This window comes from Pyrgilauda ruficollis, unplaced genomic scaffold, assembly GCF_017590135.1.
Source record: "Pyrgilauda ruficollis isolate IOZ18807 unplaced genomic scaffold, ASM1759013v1 scaffold40, whole genome shotgun sequence".
NCBI lineage: Eukaryota > Metazoa > Chordata > Aves > Passeriformes > Passeridae > Pyrgilauda > Pyrgilauda ruficollis.
In genome coordinates, this window is record NW_024525490.1 from 6,687,326 (window position 1) to 6,707,059 (window position 19,734).

Genomic DNA, 19,734 nt, shown 5'->3' on the forward strand with positions numbered 1-19,734 from the left:
ACCGGGCCGGGCCGGGCGCGACCACCTGGGCGGGGGCAGCCCCCGCGGAGCTGCGCGCGCCGCCCTCCTTCCCTTTGGCGCGGCCGCCGCGTCCCTTCCCCCGCGGCCGCGGGGCAGCGCTGGGCGGCGGAGCGGGTGAGTTATTGCGGGCTGCGGCAGCGACGGGGCAGGCAGGGAGGGTAGGAGCGGGGGTGAAGGACCCCGCTGCGCTGCGCGGCCTCCTCCAGCCTTATCCGGGCCGGGCAGGGCCGGGCCGGGCCTGCGGCGGCAGAGTCGCGGCCTATGCTGGCCAGGCCTGGCCGGGTGGCGAGGGGCGGCCCGGCGGGACGCGGCTGCTTCCACCGCGGGGCCGCGGCACGGGCTGCGCGCGGGGGCGGCGCCGCCGCTGGCGCTTGTACGCAGGCGGCCTGCGGTCTGGCCGCGGATCCCGGAGGCGCTCCCCGAAGGATTCCCCGGCCGCCTCGCTCTGCCCGGTGCGGCCCCTCGGCCCCGGCGCGGTTGTTGCGGAGGCTGCCACCCGCGGGCCCCGGGCCGGCCGGGCCCGACCACCTGACATGGCGCTCTGGCCCCCGCCTCGCTGCTGCGGCGGCCGCTCCCGCCCCGTGTCCGTGCGGGACCCTGCCGCAGGCTCCTTGCCCGGAGTCGTGTTGCTGCTAAGAGTTCTCCCACACCGCCTTCCCTGCCCTGCTGTTGCTACGTTTCGATCCTTCTACGTTTGTCTCTTGTCACCCCTTGAGCCGCCGATGCCTTGTCCCGTACCAACGAGAGAAGCAATCACCAATTTAGACCCTGCTCTTCTTGCTCTTGGTCTGACCTGTTCCGGGTGCCTCCTCCCGTCTTTTAAACTTAGCATCACCAACAATTTCTGTGTATAGCACCTACTGTAGGAAGTGCGGGAGAAAATGTGGCCATCAGCAGTGCTGTGGGATTCAGTGGCCTGGTGGTATTTCCAGATCCTAATCTGGGATGAGGTGCTGTTTCTGGGACAGTGCGTTTATTGTTGCTACTGGGATGCACGTAATAACTCTTAGGCTTTAGAAGAGACATCGTTCATGTGATTGCCAGTGTTCCTTCTGTATGGTGTGCGCAAGGGAGACCTGTTAGAGCCGTGTGGCCAGCGTTTGGATGAAGAGCACTCTGCGGCATAGTTTAAATTAGGAAAAATAGCTTATGGAGTGAAGCATAAAAACCAGTAAGGAAAGACAGGAATGAGGGGTGACAGGAGCTTTACCATGCGAATTGTAGTTGTGATTTCTTTTATGTAGTTGTTAATTCATCATGCAATTTTTATGCATTTGCTGTTATCAAAATGAATATTAGCATCACTAAACAGTGGAAATATTTTAGGATTAAATGTAAGGATGGTAAACATATGGCATTTCTTTAGCACCACTAATTCATGGTTTGTTTTGCTTAATAAATTAATCTGTTGTGGTTTGGGACACAATGTAAAGGAGCCTTGAAAATGTGGGTTTTTATATTTCCTGGAGTAATTCTACTTCTGTTTACACTTAGTACATGTCCTGCAATGAAACTTCTTTTTTCTGTAACAAGCAGCTTCTACTTTTAATTTCTATAATTGGCTTTAAAGATTATGTATATAAATATGGAGTTCTGAACACCTATATTTTTTTTCAACTATTGTTGCCTGTTACTCAGTCATTCAGTTTTTATGTGTCTTTTACATTTCCAAACTGAAAGGGCACCTAACTACAAACCATGTTGGCTAGATTTAATTTAACACAGTTAGCTGAGGTAATTCAACACAGTGGTGAGGTGCTTTATGGAAAACAGAAACTCTAAAAATTCTAATCTACTGTATTTCTGCAACCTCTCTCTTAAAAAGAGGCTTACCTCTACCACTTGTGTTGTGCTCAGAGTTGAGCCGATGAATTTCTTTAGTTGTTATTTTAATGTTTTTTCCATTAATTTTTCCTAGTCAACCTAAATATTGTTAAATACAAGCTTTAAGGTGAGAGCCATATTATATTAGAAGCTTTTTTTATGGTAAGGGCATATTTTTGAAAGGTAATGCTATAAAGTAGCAATGATAAAGTTCATTTTATAGAAGCAGAAAGTGAAAAATACAGACAGTTTCTCCTGAGTAGTGTCAATATAGCTACGTGATGGACGGCATATTTCTGTGAAAAACTTCACAAGGCTTAGCCATTAAGCTTTTAACTATTGCTAATGAAAATCCTAACAAACAAACCCTAATTCTAATAGGTGTTTCCAACACTGACAAATTCAAAAGGTATTACAAATGAAAATATTCTCTCTGGTGACTGACAAATAATCAGTGTAACCTGCTGCACAGTTTAGCATTTTTTACTATGTTCCAGCTGAAAGTACTTGAAACAAGTATTGAGAAACCTGAGGGTGGAAGAGTTCAAGAGAATAGCAGTAGTGGTGGAAATACAATCTCTCCTCATCTTTTTCTTTTCAGTGAAATGTCTCTTGGTAGTGAACTTTACAAATTCCCAAGGTATATACAGCAATAGAGAGACTCAAAATTATGTATGGTCTTTGATTATGCCTAATTTTTGTGGTATTCAGGAGTATTCATTGGTGGGACAGTCCAGCAAAGGAAAACACAGTACTTTATGTTTCACAATGTAAAAACTTTGCATTTTACATTTACATACTCCACATTTCACACTGTGAAGGTGTTTTTTGACATAACATAAGTTCTAGTACAGCACTATTTGCCTCTTTGAGCTATAAAGTGAGGGTGAGAGAGCTATTTTTTTTTGAGGAGAGGTTATACTCTTCAAAACATAACGGTTAAGATTATTTTCAAAGATACAGTTTGATATTTTATGATTTAAGAAAATGTTTCTCTATCCTTTCTGCATTTCTTTGTCTTCTAATTAAATATTTTTTTTGGAAATTTCCTTTCTGTGCACTGAGATACGCAGTGACGTACAGTTATGGCTGGTGAGTGAGTTACGAACAGGGAAGGTTTAACAAAGCAAGTATCTTGAGCTGTCTGCTCTCTTAAATACCATGACAGCAAGTAGTAAGATATCTGCTCTGTCATTGAGGGGAGCAGCCCATAACTTTAGATTCTAAGTAGATTTTGGGAGGTGATTATTATTATGTCTGTTGAGATTTTAGTAGCAAGGGGTTTGTGTCAGTTGGTGTCTGAAGACTTCAGAGTGAGGTAAACAGAAAGATAGTATAGAAGAGCTTCTTAACAATTAACGAAATGCTCAGATTTACATTTCTTGTTTTTTAGTCTTTAGCAGGGCTTTGTTTTGATGCCACTAAAAGCTAGATCTTAAATTTTAAATGAGGGATTAAATTAATAAATAATAAGTAGGGTGTTTACATAAGGGAACAGGTGGTGTATGGCTACCTAATGGGTTGATGTTTCTGTGTATAAGTTTGTCAGCGAAGTGTACCTGGCCATCCTTTACTCTAGTACTGATGATTCAAATACACCTATTTGCATACATGTTCCTGTTAGGCAGGTTTTTGCCAGTGTCCTGGTTTTTGGGAGATAAGTGAATTGGGAGATAAGTGAATGAGGAAGGTCAAACTTGATGATGCTTAAAGGTTAGAGCTCAGTAAACCATATTCTATACAAGTGTTATGTCTGCCTTTTTTTTTTTTTTTTTGACAAAGGATGCTGAAGTCTTCTTTTAACCCTTCCAAACATGTTTTTTATGGCTAGATGGCCGTTCATATGCTCGTAGATCACATTGTTTGTTCTGACAAAAATATTTTGTTAGCTAATTTAATTCTTGAGGACTGCCCCAGATGATGGGATTTGAGCCAGAATGAACCAGAGCAGAAAGCACATTGATGTGAGAGTTGTAAACTCACCAAAAAGTTGTCAAGTTGATATCTTCTTACTGATGCTGTCTCTGATGCACTGTCTGATATTGATTTTTCTCTTTAATCCCATGATGTGTTTGGACTGTGAACGCTATTGGGTAACATCTCTTGCTACAGAAGACGTGGTTCTCTGCTCTGGCTTTTGATGCTGTAATATCCATGAACATAATGCATGCAGCTTCTGGTGCTTAAAGCATGGCAACATGGATACATGGCAACTTAGTCTTAATTTCCAGTTAGATACTTGGGAGCTTAAACGTTATAGTTTGTGTAGGAGAAAGGAGGAGGATGGTAGTAAAATGTGCATCAGGGCTTTGAAGTAACATTGGTAGGTGGGTTTTAAGTGTCAGGGTATCCGTGAGCCTATGGAGTGGTCTGACATCACAGCTCTAGTGAACAAAGGTAGACATTTCATACCGTGAGTGTCCGTTTTGGGTTTAGTAGTTGCCACACAACGTAAGCAAAGGTTTGCTTGTTTTTTTTGGTTTTATTTTTTTTTGTTTGTTTGTTTTTTGTTTGTTTGTTTGTTTTAAAGCTGCTTGTGTTATTACCTAATTGCATGCCAGTTAAGATGCAGTTCCCCTCTTTTGATGAACAGTTTTTGTCAGTTATTGTTACTTATTCTTCTGTAACAGTGCTGAGTCAGCTTTTCCTTTTTTTTTTTTTTTTTTATATCTAAGGTGATGGTTGTCCAAATAGCTTGTTCCTTTCGTTTAGTCTCCTTCCAGAGTTTACTGCCTGAAGAAGTGCATATAATATGGATCTTTTTAATAGAATCTGTTAGAGTTGTTACGACTAGTGCTTGCTGTTGGTCATTTGGTGTGCATAAGCGCAAGGTCCAGAGACCAAGTGTTGCATTTGGAACATTGCAATATCTCCCACATAGTTCAGTTAATAACTAGATGTACAAAAACTTTTAAAAGCGCTAGACAGATTCAGCAAATGGGAAGTGACAGACACATTCAGAAAGGTACTTCGGTGAAGTGGAAGGAATTGTAGTATTGCTATGCTATCTTCAGCAGTTTCAGACTTACTTATTCAGGGAGGGCAATAAAGTAGATAAGCTATTCAACATCTAGGATTCTGAATATCCAAAATAAGCAGTGTGAGGTTGTTTATTTTTTTTTTTTTTCTCCTTCATTAGGTTCCCTCAGGTTTTTGCCTGTCCTTGTTCCAAATTCAGGCAATTCTTTTTTGGTAAAATTTCTTTGTAGAAATGTTGAGTTTTTAAGTCCAACTTCTGAGGACTTTCATAAACCAGGTTTATTTTTAAATTGACAATTACTAAACATACAGAAGCTTCTATTTTATATTACTATAAGCTAAAATATGAAAGTCAAGTTTAAAAGGTAAACTGGTATATTTAATTCACCCTCTGGCCAGAAAGGGAAGGAAAGAGAGTAATTACGGTGAAGCCTAACATTTCCTTTGTAAAATAAATGATGCGTGAGTACTGTAAAAAAATGAAAAAAAAAGAATATAAAGCAAAATAAAGAAAAAAGAAAATATCAAGAAAAATGTGTCTAACATATATCCAAATATGTAGTTGAAAAATTAAACTTTAGCATGCTGCTGTTTAAGGGAGACTTCGTTTAAAATGCAGTCAAGAGTATGCTTGGCCTGTCCATCAGCTGAAAAACACAAGGAATGGTTAGTGATAAATACAAATTATGATCACCCCTGCCTGAGGTGGATTTTAGATAAGATGATAGAAACATGCAGATGCAGTTGGAGATCTGCACTAAATTATTTTTCTCTGTTATGATTAAGAAAATAATATAACAGGAACTGAAGTAGTTCTTTGCCTCTTTCATAGACAAACTAAGCAATGAAAAAGCTTAAAGATGTACAACATCTCTTGTCCCATTTCTAGTCTTCCTTCCCTTCTAAGATTAGTTTGGAAGGATATGCTGGTTTGAGATCTCAGTTTCTTTGCTTAGCAAGTGATCATTCTGACTATTTAACTTTTAATTTTAAAAAGTCATGTAGAACTGTTAAAGATGTAATGAAAATATGGTCAAGGGGGAGAAGATAAAAATGTGCTGTGGCAGATCCTACAGTGTGTTTATTTCATACCAGATTTGTTGGGATTTGAGACAATGTTATGGCATACCTGGCTTAATAAATTAATTCAACAGTGGAAGAAATTATTTCTGTTAAACTGAAATACTCAGACTGTAAAAGGAAACAATGTTGAGAGCATGAAGAAATTTTATGGTAAACATAATGTAGGGGAAATTCTAGAAGTCATATTTGACTGTAGCGCTTTCTAACAGGGTTGTTTATAGTATTGGATCACTTAATGACAGATATTGGTTGGTGAGTTACTTTGTAATTGTTGCAGTGTTACTTCTGTAATTGTTGCTTCTGTTTTTGCAGTGGAGAGGCTGATAGAAGCAAATAATTTTCGAAGGTGTAAGAGAAATGTATTTAGTGAACTGAGGAGAATGCTCTCTATTCTTCAAGCTTTTCTTGATGGTGAGCTCTTCTTTTACCCAGACTCCTCCTGTATGTTGCTGTGCTAGAACCGTCTCAGTACGTGCTCTGATGCTCCAGGAGCCAGTGGGTGGGAGAAGTTTAACTGAGCCTGACTGGGACTTGTTCCTTTGCCTCGTTTATCAACACTCCTCACTGGTTCTGCATGCATAATACTTTTCATATTCTGTTGCTTCTGGTTAGCTACCCAGCGCGAAAGCGCTTGTGAATTGCTGTGCGGTGGGAGTACGCTTGGAATGTGCGCATCTGCTGGGAGCCTTGCTGAGGCACTGGCCACTAGGGTTCAAGGGGAGGACACAGCTGTGTTCCAGTGGAGTAATGCATTCTTCCTTTGAGGGGTTAGGATTATCCTTGGAAATAATTGAGCATGAAAATCTTAACTGTGATTTTACTTGTACCTCTGGCTATTTTTCCTGATGTTCAAAGTGTTTCAAATGCAAAATAAACCATTCAAAATTCATACACCGAAGGCATTGTGCAGGGGAAGATTTTTTTTTTTCTTGCAGCAGCTGTTTTTAACAGTTGTCTAGCTAAAGATGTTTATCTTCCATCCTCAGTCCCACAGATTCTAGACTTCTAATGATAGGTAATCTAGTAATGTTAGAAATAACTTCTTAAAATAGCTTGGTAGTGTACCAGTTATGAAAAGAATCACAGAGTGGTTTTTTGAACTAGGTAAAGCAAAACTTTGATTTTATATATTTTGCTGGCATAAACTTTGTATTTTAAAAATGGTGGAACAAGTTCTTTAGGATTAGGTTTTGTGGTAGTAGTATTTTTATGCAAGCCCCGTGGCTTTTTGATGCAAAATTTGGGTAGAACTTATGCTTGATCATAGGCTCATGCTCCAGGAATAAAGCTTTCAGTAAAATTCCTCTTGAATTTTCTCTGCTAGCTACTTAGGTCTCTTTGAAGGTGTCTGTGGCCACTGCATGTATAGTTGCTTTGACAGTTACTTCTCAGTGCTTTCAGTGTTCTGAATGGCAGCATGGTAGTCTTAAAAAACTGTATGTAATCTTCATCACATCACTGAAGTCAGATTAATTTCTGTTAGGAATTTTTGTAGCAAGAGCTAATATTCTTAAGCTTTGCTTCTTAACATTGCTTTTTATGAAGTGGTCATCACTGCTTTGGGAACAACAATGTTTAAGTAGCAAATATATAAATGTTCTCCTATCCAGAAAAAAAGCTTGGGATATGTTATTGTGTCTTCAAAGCCTCTGCAGCTTTTTAATGTTGGGTACAAAAGGTTTTTTGCATTCTCACAATATGTAGGTGTTGTATTGCAGTGTCACTGACACTTGTTAATGTCAGGGTTCACCATAATTTTATCCTGTGGCTCTTACTCTTGTGCTCATGTAATGCTAATATGAAAAAACCCATCATTACAGGAAGGTGCTTTAAAGTACTGTATTGGGGCATTTGTAATTATTTTCTTACTTGGAGCCACTGCATCTCTTAGGTTAGGTCTGTAGGTTATCCCGTGTAGAATCAGATTGTTGTAACTTGGTATAAGAATAAAAACAGATTGTACAGTGCAGCATAGTACTTACTCCATTAGTTTGCTTCTTCATTTGTTGTCAGATTTGGAACTTCAGAAACCATGGTGGCTATTATAGGTGCTAGCTGGTGTGGTATATGTGTAGATGCACTGCATTGCTTAGTAAAAGCAGTCAATTTTTTTGATGAGGGTGCTTTCAAATTATAACTTGCTGCTGAAGTCTGTTATCTCTTTACTAAATGCACGTGATTTGGCCAAACTTTCCTTCTTTCTGGCTGCTTGGTCAGTAGGACCTTGTGTATTAGACAGCTTTGTTGTGGTTAGTGTGTAGAAACTGGAAAGATACCATGCTTTGCAGAGACACAGTTCTATACCTGATCATTGCTTTCTTCTGACCTGACCTATGGGAGAAGGAAGAAAGACTGTCATGTTTGAAAATAAACCCCAACAACCCAAAACCCCACAAACAAACAAAAAACCCTAAGAAACCCCATCCAAACAAAATGAGACACTGTTCGTATTAAACCTGTAGTTTTTGTAAATTTGTGAAATAAAATGCACAAATAAGGTTGAAATTGTAGCAGAGCCCTTGTATGTATCTGGCTAGGGTATTCCCAGTTGATTGCTAAAACAGAATTGCCCCATTTGTGTGTCCAAGGAAGCATACTTAATATTCTATTAAGCATAAGTAAGTACTGGATTTATTTAGTGGCAGGTTGCTGGAATAACCATCTAGAAAATAATTCAAGCACTGCAAACTCCAATTCTCACTTGTCATTTTCCTTTAATTAGTGCGTTCATTCTAAAAAAATAATAATTGTCTCATGTGGGAGGAGGATGATGAAATCACGTGCTTTGTGTGCCAAAAACTGGGCTTTGACACTAGCCTGTATGCCAAATTAAGCCGACAGTACTGCACTGCTCCTTACCTGTCTGATCATATTTATTATACCTTTCTCTACTTTGAGTATAAGCGGAAGCAAAACTTCCGAAGAAGTGTTTTGCTGACTTTTTTCTTCCATTCTGTTGTTTAGTTATACATACTTATTAGTTAAGTCTTTGCTTCAGTAGTTGCACTTCTGTTGCATTGCAAAGATCTAGAAAGTAAGGAATTCCTTGTAAAATGCGATTGCTATCTTTGTATACAATTCCTTAGGTAGACTTCTAGAAGTTCACCTAAACTTCTTCAAAATTGAAGTTTCAAAAGGCTCCTCCTTTTGATACCAGCTCAGAATTTTTATGTACTTGATTGAGATCAGATTTTTGTATAAAATTTATGTAATTTTATTGACTGTATTTTATCGATGAAAAATAATAGCAGTAAAACCTTGCTGTTTAAAAATACTAACTTGCTATGAAGTACGTGGTAGTTGCTCTTTGAACAGAAATAGAGTTCTCCTCAGTAGTACGCCATATTAGTAGTATGGCAGGCTCTGGAACCTTCTCAGCTCCGTTGGTGTTAGTGGAAGCTGGCCTCACATTTTTACATTTAAAAAAAGGACAGTCATGGTCACAGTGCTGCTATCTCCAGGTTTGCTTGTTCTTGATATCCTCCTCCTCTGGTGTCCTATCTGCTTAGCCTAGTTAAGATTTAAACAAATTTTAGAAAAGAGTTGTTTAGTTACCTTTGTTATTCACAGTCTGTAGAAGTGTCAGCACTTGGATGCTGATAGAGGAGATTAGCATGGAATTTCTGTTAAAAATAATTAGGGAATTGATTTTTAGTTATGCAGTGAGCCATACTAAGCCATAAGCAGTTTTTAATTGGTTTTTATAATTCTGAAATACTTTAAGCATTCTTTATAAAACACAAGAGCCAAAAAAATTTCTGGTGTCTTAGGTGTTTTACAATTTGTAGCTTATTTTCTTATGGTATTTTTCTTGTCTTTCTATAGGGTTGAAAGACACACAGGAGTCTTCATGGATATAGTTGATACATTTAACCATTTAATTCCTACTGAACAATTAGATGATGCCCTATTTCTAGAATCCAACCTGGAGAATGAAGTCTGTGAGGATTTTAGTACAAGTCAAAATGTCTTAGAGGATTCGCTGAAGAACATGCTCAGCGATAAGGATCCTATGCTAGGATCTGCAAGTGCCCAGTTCTGTTTGCCTGTTTTGGATAGCAATGACCCCAATTTCCAGATGCCTTGTTCTACAGGTAAATCTTACAATTTTTTAAGATTACAATTTAAAATACAGTTTCACTCTAGTACCAACCCTTTTTCATAACGTAGAAATAATAAGTTGGGATTTCTGTCACCTTGCTGCCCTTTTTCAATGTGCTTCATACATGCCTGGCATGTAAACTATGTGCAGGTCTTGCTAATTTTGTAGTGTAACAATCAAGGAAAGCGCCTCATGTGGATCAGAAATGGCCTAGGCTTTGTCTGTCAGTTACTCCCAATGAGAGTCAAGATTTGTTTAGTGTAGGTGCTGTGCCTGATCACTGAAGTCACTGGTTGGCTTAAAAAATACCATAAATACCATACTTCATATTAGCAGTAGGAGCAGGAGAGTTGTACAAATTACTGCTCTGACCTCAGGGTTACTCTGTTAGTGCTAGGCCTTCTGGTACTGAGCTGTTTCTGGGTTCTGGGTGTTTTGATTTGGTTGGCTTCAAGACCCTGGAATGATAATAAAATTTTTTTTTTACTGTTTGGAATACCTGATTTGGGAACAATTTAGACCAAAGTTTTAAATAAAAGTAATCTCAGAATTTGTTGAGTAATTTTAGAAGAATAAAGAAAAAGTGATGATCCAATCCCTAAAATTATTAGTACTTATGAGGAGTTGGAATAATTACACTGAATTTGATACTAGAGATAAAAATATACTCTGTTCTTAGTAGTGTTCTTTATTTGACTGGAAGTTTAAAAAAACATAATTTTTTAGCTTCATTACTAGAAGTGTTGTAGATTATTGCAGTTACGTGATTATCACAATAGTTAATTTTTTTGAGTAAGTTTTATAACTGTTTCTGAAAATCTTTATAATTTCCTTATATAATATATGTTTTACTGTTACTAACAGAGTAAATTTTCACCTACACTAAATTAGGTGATATTACATAATGGAAAACTGTAAATCAGAGATTATACTGTTTAAGGTGATGAAAAAGTGAGCTATCAAGCCAAAACAAGATATATGGCATTTTTCTCCTACTTCAGAAGAACATTTTTGAGGCCATTTTGAATGCTTTTGCGTACTCTTGCAATAGTCCGTATTCCTATGCATTTTTCTCTGTAACCAGCCAAACAAAAATCGTATCACTCTTAATATGCATAAGACTGTATAATGTACACAACTAAACCAAATTCCCCCTCACTTGCAAATTCTTTTGTTGTATTGCATCTTGTGCATCCTGCAGTAAACCTGTTCTGCATTTAAAATTCTTGAATTAACTCATAGGGTACAGCTGGATATTTTGGAAGGTATGGAGAAACTTTAACGTGCTTCCTGGCATGTATTTTTCCTGAAAGTGATCAGTAGTGCAATAATTAATACTATTAATACTTAAATAATCGCAGTTCAGTTTAAGGTCCTTAAAAACAATGGAGCATTTTACTTGGGGGCTACTATTTCAGGCTGTCAGAAGACAAAGGGATTCAAAGCTGATTTGATTTATGCTGAGTTGATGAATTTAATGTTTTGTTTTTAAATCTGAAAGCATCAGTAGAGCCACATTTCAGTAAAGAAATTAAAATGTGTAATTTGGAATTAATGTAGGTATCCAAAAGAACATGAAATGTTCTTGTTGTTGCTTGTTCTTTGTTGGTCTTGATAGGAACTGTCCTTATTCTGACATGGTAGCACTGCTTAAAATTTTTTAGTTAAGAATAATGAGTATCAGTTTAAAGTATGGTTTCTTTGCTTGTCTTTTTTCCTTGAAAGTTCATATAGTTGTGATTTATTTGGTTTGCCTGACACTGTTGGTGATCTAATACTGTTGATGTAGTCGGCTAGTAAGAATGTGTTTATTCAAGATGGTAGCACCCTTTGTACGAATAAAGCCATGCAAAAGCTATTTTTCCCAGTTTAGGTGGAAGCTCATGGGTACACCAAGTTCAATTCGTCTAAAAAGTAAAAAAGCATAACTCTCCTGACAGAACTTGCTTCAATATATTCTATATTTTGCATAACCCATGCCTAGACTATTAAACAGTTTAAGAAAGGGAGCAGAGTGCTCATGGAAATTAATTCACAGGACCAGCAAAGGACAGATTTATCATATTTGATGCTTCTTGAATAACTGGAATGCATTCTGTTTTGTAGAACTTTAAAAGTGGTGCAGATTTCATGCTGCAGCTTATTTGATTGCTGTAAGCAAGCCGAAGAGATAAATGTAGTAATAGTTAAACTGAGCACAGGTGTTGTGGCTAAAATGGTAATCAGGTCTTCTAGACAAAACAGAGGAGCAGAAGGCATGGCTCCCTAATACTTCTTTGAAAGCAGATTTGAGCTGAGTTCAGGAGTAGAAAACCTATGCACAAACAAAGGCGTATCTTTATATGCCTTTAACCTGTGTAAGTGTGAAATTTCTTATGTGGACATGAGTACATGAGAAGATCTTGATTCAGGCCTGCTTCTTACCCACATGCCTACTTTCTCAAGATTGTGACATTTTCTCTGCTTTATCTTGGAGATCATGTATTTTTTTTTCCAAAACAAAAAACTCTTCTCTCTTGCTGTTAAGTTGTTTTTGAGTGTGGGTTTGCTTCCTGCTCTTTTTCTTACTGCTGCATGGACATTAGTTTTTGTTGGGAGTTTTCACTGGCCTGATCCAAAATTTTACTTATCAACATGTTTTGCTCAGCTTCAGGGTTTATATTGCACATGATTCATCAAGAACTAAGCTTTTTGTTAATGCTAAGCTCTTTTTGTGGTGAGTTACCTATTACCTGACTGTATGTGATGGATACTGGTAGCAATTGATTACATGTCCTTTAAACAGTTCAAGTGCATGCCTATAAGAAATACAGAGACATCTATCCAGAAAACACAGGTTTTGTAAGTTGAATTATAACTACATCTCTCGGGGAGAATAGCAGCATAGAAATCATAAATGATGTGGTTTGCAAGGGACCTCTAAAGGTCATCTAGTCCAGCCCCTCTGCAATGGACATGTTCAACTAAATCAGGCTGCTCAGAGCCCTGTTCAACGTGACCTTGAGGGTTCTCAGATATGGGGCATCTACTGCGTCTCTAGGCAGCCTCTTCCAGTGTTTCACCACCCTCATAATAAAAAGGTTCTCCCTTATATCCAATCTGAAGCTACCCTCTTTTACTTTAAAACTATTACCCTTGTCCAGTCACTATAGGCCTTACTAAAAGGTCTGTTCTTATCAGCCCCTTTCAAGTATTAAAAGGCTGCAATAAGGTGTCTGCCCGTTCTCCAGGCCAAACAGCCCCTACTCTGCCAGCCTTTCTTCAAAGGACAGGTGCTGCTGCCTTCCAGTCATTTTTGTGGTCTCTGGTCTCAATTAACCAGGTCCATGCTGTTTTTGTATGGAGTGTCTCAGTCGGCAGTACTGGTATATGACAAATAGAAGGACAGTGACAATGGATGTTTGTTGCCTATCTGTTGATAGGCAGAGCTGTATCGGTACCAATAAAACAATCTCATGTTTATCTCTTGGCCTGAATCCAGATTGTGCTGAATTGAGATAGTTTCTTTAGTTAGATGACACTGTTGGTCTGATGAAGACCAGCAGAAACCAAAGACAGAACAGACCAAACTTGCTGAGCTTGCTCTGTAATTGCCACTGAGTAACAGAACGGGGTTAGAGTAATAAAATGGGGTTATCTTTTTAGCTTTGATTGAATAATTACATATTTAGAGAAGAGAACAAGATTCTTTGTGGGTGACCCTAGTTATGACTTTGAGCAGAGGTAGACATAACTCTGACTCTCACAAGCTGAATAGGGTAGAGGTCAAATTATGCTGAAATCCTTTCAGAATGTGTTAGTGAAGGGTGACTGCTAAACTATAAAGATGTAGTTAGGTTGCTGGTTTATGGAGCTAGACTGAGGAGAATGCTGGTTTTACAGCACAGGTAAGAAGTTCTATTGCCTCTGTGGATCAAGGTACAAACTATGCGCGTCTTATTCACTGCTGCTCGTAGGAGCTTAGAAATTATGGAGGGCTCTTCCTGTCCTGAAGTAGGTATCAGCAGAAAGACATTGTGTCGATAGTAGAAATTGATATAACTGCTCTCCTTGCCAGTTAAAGGAAAATGAAACTTTTGAGAAATAAATGAAATCCAAATTCTTGAAGCAATCAGAAGTGTCCCAAATCGTGTTTTAGGTGACTCTCTGCTTCTTTTTCTTGGTTTGCTTGGGTGGTTGTTCCTGCAAGCTGTGCATGACCAATGTAGAAAATTATATTGTGTAGAACAGCTCTTGGCCATCTTAAATGTTTGAGTGGTGTGAGTGGGTGTGGAAGTATGCTTTTGGGGTTGTGTTGATTCTTTTTAACCTTATTGAGCAAGTCATTGATAAGAAGTGGAAACTCTGAAGTTTAGAATATGACAGAACTCTTTTAAGAGCAACACACTTCTTTCAACTTTGAATGGTACCCTAGTGATAGGTTTTCTGGTTTTGTTCTGGTTTTGCTGGAAGACATGCTGGAAGCTTATCCACCTGTGAGCTTAGCAGGTCATACTGGTTGCATGCCAGTGAGCTAAATAACTTAGCATTCATACTAAATTGGTAATTCTTGGTAAATTAAATTGGTAATCACTAACAGTGTAGCTTTTCAGAATGTCATTTACTGGCGTAGTTTGATTTGTTATAATACAGGGAATGGAATTTTAATTGCATATCATCTGGAGACATTTCTAGATTTTGTATTAAAATCAAGCTTTTAACTAATTTAGTTTATGGATATGTTTATCAAATCAGGTACTTACCATAAATGATAAAGAAGACTGATGCTGTAAGAATTATAAAATGTGTTAGGGACATCTTTTTAGTTGCCCTTTTTTTTCTGTCCCTCTGGATTGCTGCTGGGAAAGTGTTTGCCTCAAGTGCAGTCTGCTTTTTCTAGTTTTAGCCTGCGTTTTCATGAGTATTGTTAAAAGCAGCATTACCTCTGCTAAAATCCTTGTTACCTACTGAATCTTTGAAGCCAAACCAATTTTTCTGACTACAAATACTTTTTTTCTTTAGCTGGTGTGATGTCTGGCAGTGTTAGGCATTTTGGGCTCTTTTCACTACAGCCAAATGTACATGTATTTTTCGTCCTACATTTGAAGTCATTTTGAATGTAACTTTGAGATTCCAAAATTTGGTCTGTAGTTGTTTCTCTCAGTTTTCTTACCTCTTTATGCCTTCTTTCTTCCAAGCTGTCCATGTGAGCAGCTACGCAGTGTTTTATGACCAGGATAGTAACTTTTCTGTATAAAATTTAAATTTACTGTATTGGTATTGAGAATCTGGAGAATATTTATTTTGTGCCTTTTTCTGTTTGTGGGTGGCAAACTACCTATATTCCCCAGTGTAGGTCCTTCTGAAGTATTTAGTTATGCCTTTGGATCAGTTTCATGGGTGGAGAGAGGTTGGATCTGTACTAAGATTTGCAAAGCAATTTAGGTTAGCTCTGTGATTTGTAAATACATGAAGACTCCCTTCTTAATAAAATTAATTAATTTACATTAAAGTGCTTGGTTTGATGTGGTGTTTTTACTTTGTTGTTGAAATTTGTTTTTCTGCTCCTTATTTCCAATGTAACAGGCTTGTGTCACTAAAGAACCACTATTCAGTAGGCTTGTGATGTAGCTCCATCTTTTTAGTAAAATGAGCATGCAGTTCTGTGCCAAGATATATGCTGTATTAAGTTTATTTATCCTAGTTTATTTTCATATATCTTTATTCTAAAAACTGTAAAATTGCCTCTTAACGCAGACATTAATGGAGAATGGGAGCAAGTGTTTAGTTAATATTTCATGTTACTTACTGTGATTCATTTCTTGCACTGGACAGTCAGCTCAGGGTACTTGCAGGCAAATTCTCAGTTCAATGGATTACAGGCAAACTTTTGTAAAACAGTTGGAGTTTGATGTTTCCTTATGTAAGTTATGTCATCAGTCACATAATTTCTCTTGAAAATATATCTTCTTTAAACAGAATATATTTTTAATCTTACTTCTTGAACATATGCATCACAAATGTCAGTAGGAAAAAGGTTTCTCATAGAAAGTGTACCATCCTCATTTATGTTCTTGAGACTTGCTGACAAAATATCACTATCTTTTTATGTTTTGTTGTTTCACTGGAGTTTATTAGCTGTTCTGAAGGCTTACCCAGATGTGTTAGTTACTGCTTTAGACTGTAACTGTTCTTTTGTTTGAAGAATTATGTTACATCTCTGTGTTATTCCCATATAATGCCGAACTTTTACAATGTTCAACCACTTCCATATAATCTGTGATGCTTATATGGAATCTGCTGTGGATTTGCACATTCCTGCCATTAGTGTGATTCAGCTGGACATAATGTTTTACAGCAGTGCAAAGCAGAAACAGCAGTGATGTTCTATTTGGTGTGGTTACCTAAGCAAAAGAAATGTTATCAGGGCTAACATCTACGGAGAAGAAATTTATTTCTACACTTGATATTTACCTTGGTCAGTGTGTCAAAAAACTGAGTATTTCTATCTTAGTTGTGGCTGAAAATAATGGAGGAAAATCTTATGTTAATAAAAATAAAGATTTATAAATGTCATAGTTTTTGATGGTGTAGTTAGGAGTGTTTCCTTTTCCTTACCTCCTCTTTCACCAGAAAGTAAGGCTTATTTTCTTAAGTTTTACATAGCTAAAGAATTAAAAAATTGTCATGCTTTTGTTTTAGCATAGGGAAAACATTGCTTTAAATTTGCAAGTAGACTGTTTTTACTGAATGTTGTTCTATTATGGTATAGCATATATAAAAGTGAGTCAGTAGTACTGCCCAACAGTTTGGAAGTTTAGACACTTTGCAAGTAATGGAGAAACTCATAATAGTAAGGTGAAGGTCAGTGGTGCCTTTTCCAGTGTAAATATGTTGAATGTGACTTGTACTTTTCTTATTTGCAGTCTGTTCAGTTGTACACTGGTGTACAACTCTTCTATTCAGATAAGTTTTTTCTTTATTCCTTTTTTATTTTTTCATATTTTATTTTTTAAATTTCTATACTTGATGCTGAGATAATATTTAGATATTTGTTGCTAAGGTCATCTCTGCTTTTTTTTGTTCTTTATGATTTTGCTTTTGTTGATTTACCTTTCCTAGGGTTGTTTCTTTACCTCCACTTCACCTTCATAATTTGCTTTCCTAGTCCTCTTTGTATCTATTGCTGTTCTCTGTCATTTTTCTCTTCCCAGCAGGGTCTGTGTGGAATGCTCCTCATCAGGGGCCTCATGAGACTGTCTTTACTAGCTGAATTATAGCTCAGGTGGTTTGAAATTAGCAAGATTCTGTGCTTCAGTTCCTCTGTAAAATTAAAGCTACAGCACAGAGTCTTGTAAGTATGAAAACACTTTAATTCTAATATTCCACACTGTCTATCAATAATGGACTGAATGTGTCTCTTGTTATTAATAAAGAGGAGGGTGTAGAAATTCCATAACTTGAGCAAGAATGTTGTAAAGCCCAAGACTAATGTCAGCCCTTTAATATGCTCCAGAGTTGTTTCAGAAGCTGTCGTAGTAGTTTTTATTATTCTTGCTGTCTGCAACAGTTTAGTAGTTTAGTTCTCACAGAAAGAACAGAAGTGGATGTGAAAGGAGTCTCTTGTCACAGTCTGTTCCCAAAAGCCAGTTTTGTGTTTTGCAGGAACACTGTGAAAACACAAATACTAAAGTGCAGAGCTGCTGGGAGGACATAATCCTTGAGAACACAGGAATGGGCAGCTGGAGTTAGAGTGAGGGTCCTTCTCATTCAAGTTTCCATCTTAGACAATGTCAAGTATTAGATACTTACTGGGAAAATAATGTCTAATGGTGCAGTTACAATGTAATTTTTTTGCCAGTGTGTCCAGTATGTAGTTTATAGCAAATAAGTGATAAAGGAACACTCTTGAGTGGAGTAAGACCAGATTTATCAGCCTCATGCACCTTGCATGTGGTATCTGTATGTTTGTAAACACACACAGATATAAAGGTGGCTCTGTGGATTGGAGAGTGGAAGTGGTCAGTAATTTCCACAAACACTTTATCTTGTAACTGATGTGTACAATGCAGTAACTACAAATAATGGTTAAAATAAAATAAACGACCACAAATTGTAAGCTTCAGAAAATCCTAGCTTTCAGCTCCTGGCACCCATCTGATTACAGAGGTTCAGAATGCTGATTGCCTGGTGCCATGATCAGCCTTCATTAAGAGGCTGATAAAAAGCTTTCTAATATTTGAAATTCTAACATGTTGCTAGGTTACTTTATTTTTTCATTGTTTTTTTTAAATTGCAATAATTTCAGACTTGAGAAAGACCAGTAGTTGACAGATTTTCTGAGCTGGTCTAAAAATTCTAACAATTTTTAAATTAACTTCTTGCTTTTTTACTTTTCTGATTGATGTGTTAATTTATATAATTTTTAAGTAAGCAATTTTTAGAAATTTTTAGATATCTTTAATGTATCATGTGAGTTTATCTTAAAAATGCTTCAAGGTTTGTGTCTTAGTAGTGAAAAACAGGCATACTTGATTGTTTGGAGTCTCTGTTATATTTGTTAGACCTTCCTACTTGTTATATAAAGTCACTTGGGTATTTGGCTTGATTTCACAAATTTTGCATCCCATGGGGACCAGGATTAATTAATCACACATAGGATCTTTAAATAGGAGAGGCTACCACTGCAAGAACCAAATTTAGAGCAAGTGAGGAGAATGGCTGGTGTAGTGACCTGACTGCCTCTTAGGAAACCTGTTTTCAGGAGCAACCTCTGGGACCTTTCTCAGGTTAGTGGAGGATAGGAGTTCACCAATGGCAATGTTCCCTGTCTCTCCTGGGGGGTTAAGTGCTTGCTGTACTTAAAGCTCTTCCAAAAAGACATTACAGGCACACATAGGTGATATGGGTGGGGCTGAGAGTTTTAAAATGGTATCCTGCCAGAAAGCTGTGATTTTTACACTCTGCACTTCTGGATCAGCTCTTTCTGCTGTTTACCTTTCTTCACTTTTTCTTAGGTGGGAAGGGACAGTGAGGGACAGCTGATCCTCTAAGACTGGGGACCTTCCTGTGGCAAAAAAACCCAATAAAAATGTGAGTCCACAAAAAAGCTATGAGGACTATCTACAGAAGTTTTAAACTGTGGGTGATAGCTTCTTCTACACTGAAACTACCTCACATGGGAGTTTTCTGTCCTTTATTTCTTCATTTATTTTCTCTTTTGTTTGATTTTAGGTGGCCAATTTATTTGTTTTTTAATGTCTCTTCCCCTGTCTTGCTCAGCATTATAGCTGCAACACTTTTTGATCATTTTAAGTTTTAGGCTCTTTCTTGTTTGTTTGTTTTTTCCAGTTATTGGTCTTGATGATACTATGGATGAAGAAGGAGTTAAAGAGAGTGGTAATGACACCATTGATGACGATGAGCTTGCTTTACCTAATAGGAATTTGAGAAGCCGTGCTGAAGAAGCATCAGTCACATCACCGAGGAAATCACCACGTTTAATGGCACAAGGTGATTATAGATTGTGTTTGCACATTTGAAGTAAATCAAATGTGCAAACACATCTTTAAAATCCCACCCCCAGCATTTATAAATTTAACTTGGTTGTGTGAATTCCAATATAGAACATATAGAATATATACACTGTAGCTAGAAGCTGGCATCCATAGGGTATGAGTCAGTTAGAATTCCTCTTTAATAACTATTTAGTGTCTTGCTTATGGTCATTAAACTAATTTTTGAGA

The 19,734-nt window shown here is 37.8% G+C and overlaps 1 protein-coding gene across 8 annotated transcripts in view; it reads left to right on the top strand.

Annotated features, from left to right (window-relative positions):
* The window catches only part of PHF3 (PHD finger protein 3), a 51,275-nt gene that overhangs the window by 389 nt on the left and 31,152 nt on the right, over nucleotides 1-19,734 (top strand). For 2 of the 8 annotated variants that reach the window (XM_041477511.1, XM_041477514.1), the window contains exons 1-3: nucleotides 7-135; nucleotides 9,733-10,001; nucleotides 19,340-19,501. In XM_041477511.1, coding sequence (XP_041333445.1) covers nucleotides 9,758-10,001; nucleotides 19,340-19,501 — 406 coding nt within the window. In that variant the 5' untranslated portion in view covers nucleotides 7-135; nucleotides 9,733-9,757. Of the gene's footprint in view, nucleotides 1-6; nucleotides 136-6,219; nucleotides 6,319-9,732; nucleotides 10,002-17,205; nucleotides 17,343-18,660; nucleotides 18,778-19,005; nucleotides 19,082-19,339; nucleotides 19,502-19,734 lie in introns of those variants that run through there. The other 6 variants (XM_041477517.1, XM_041477512.1, XM_041477513.1 and 3 more) reach the window with 6 other exon arrangements.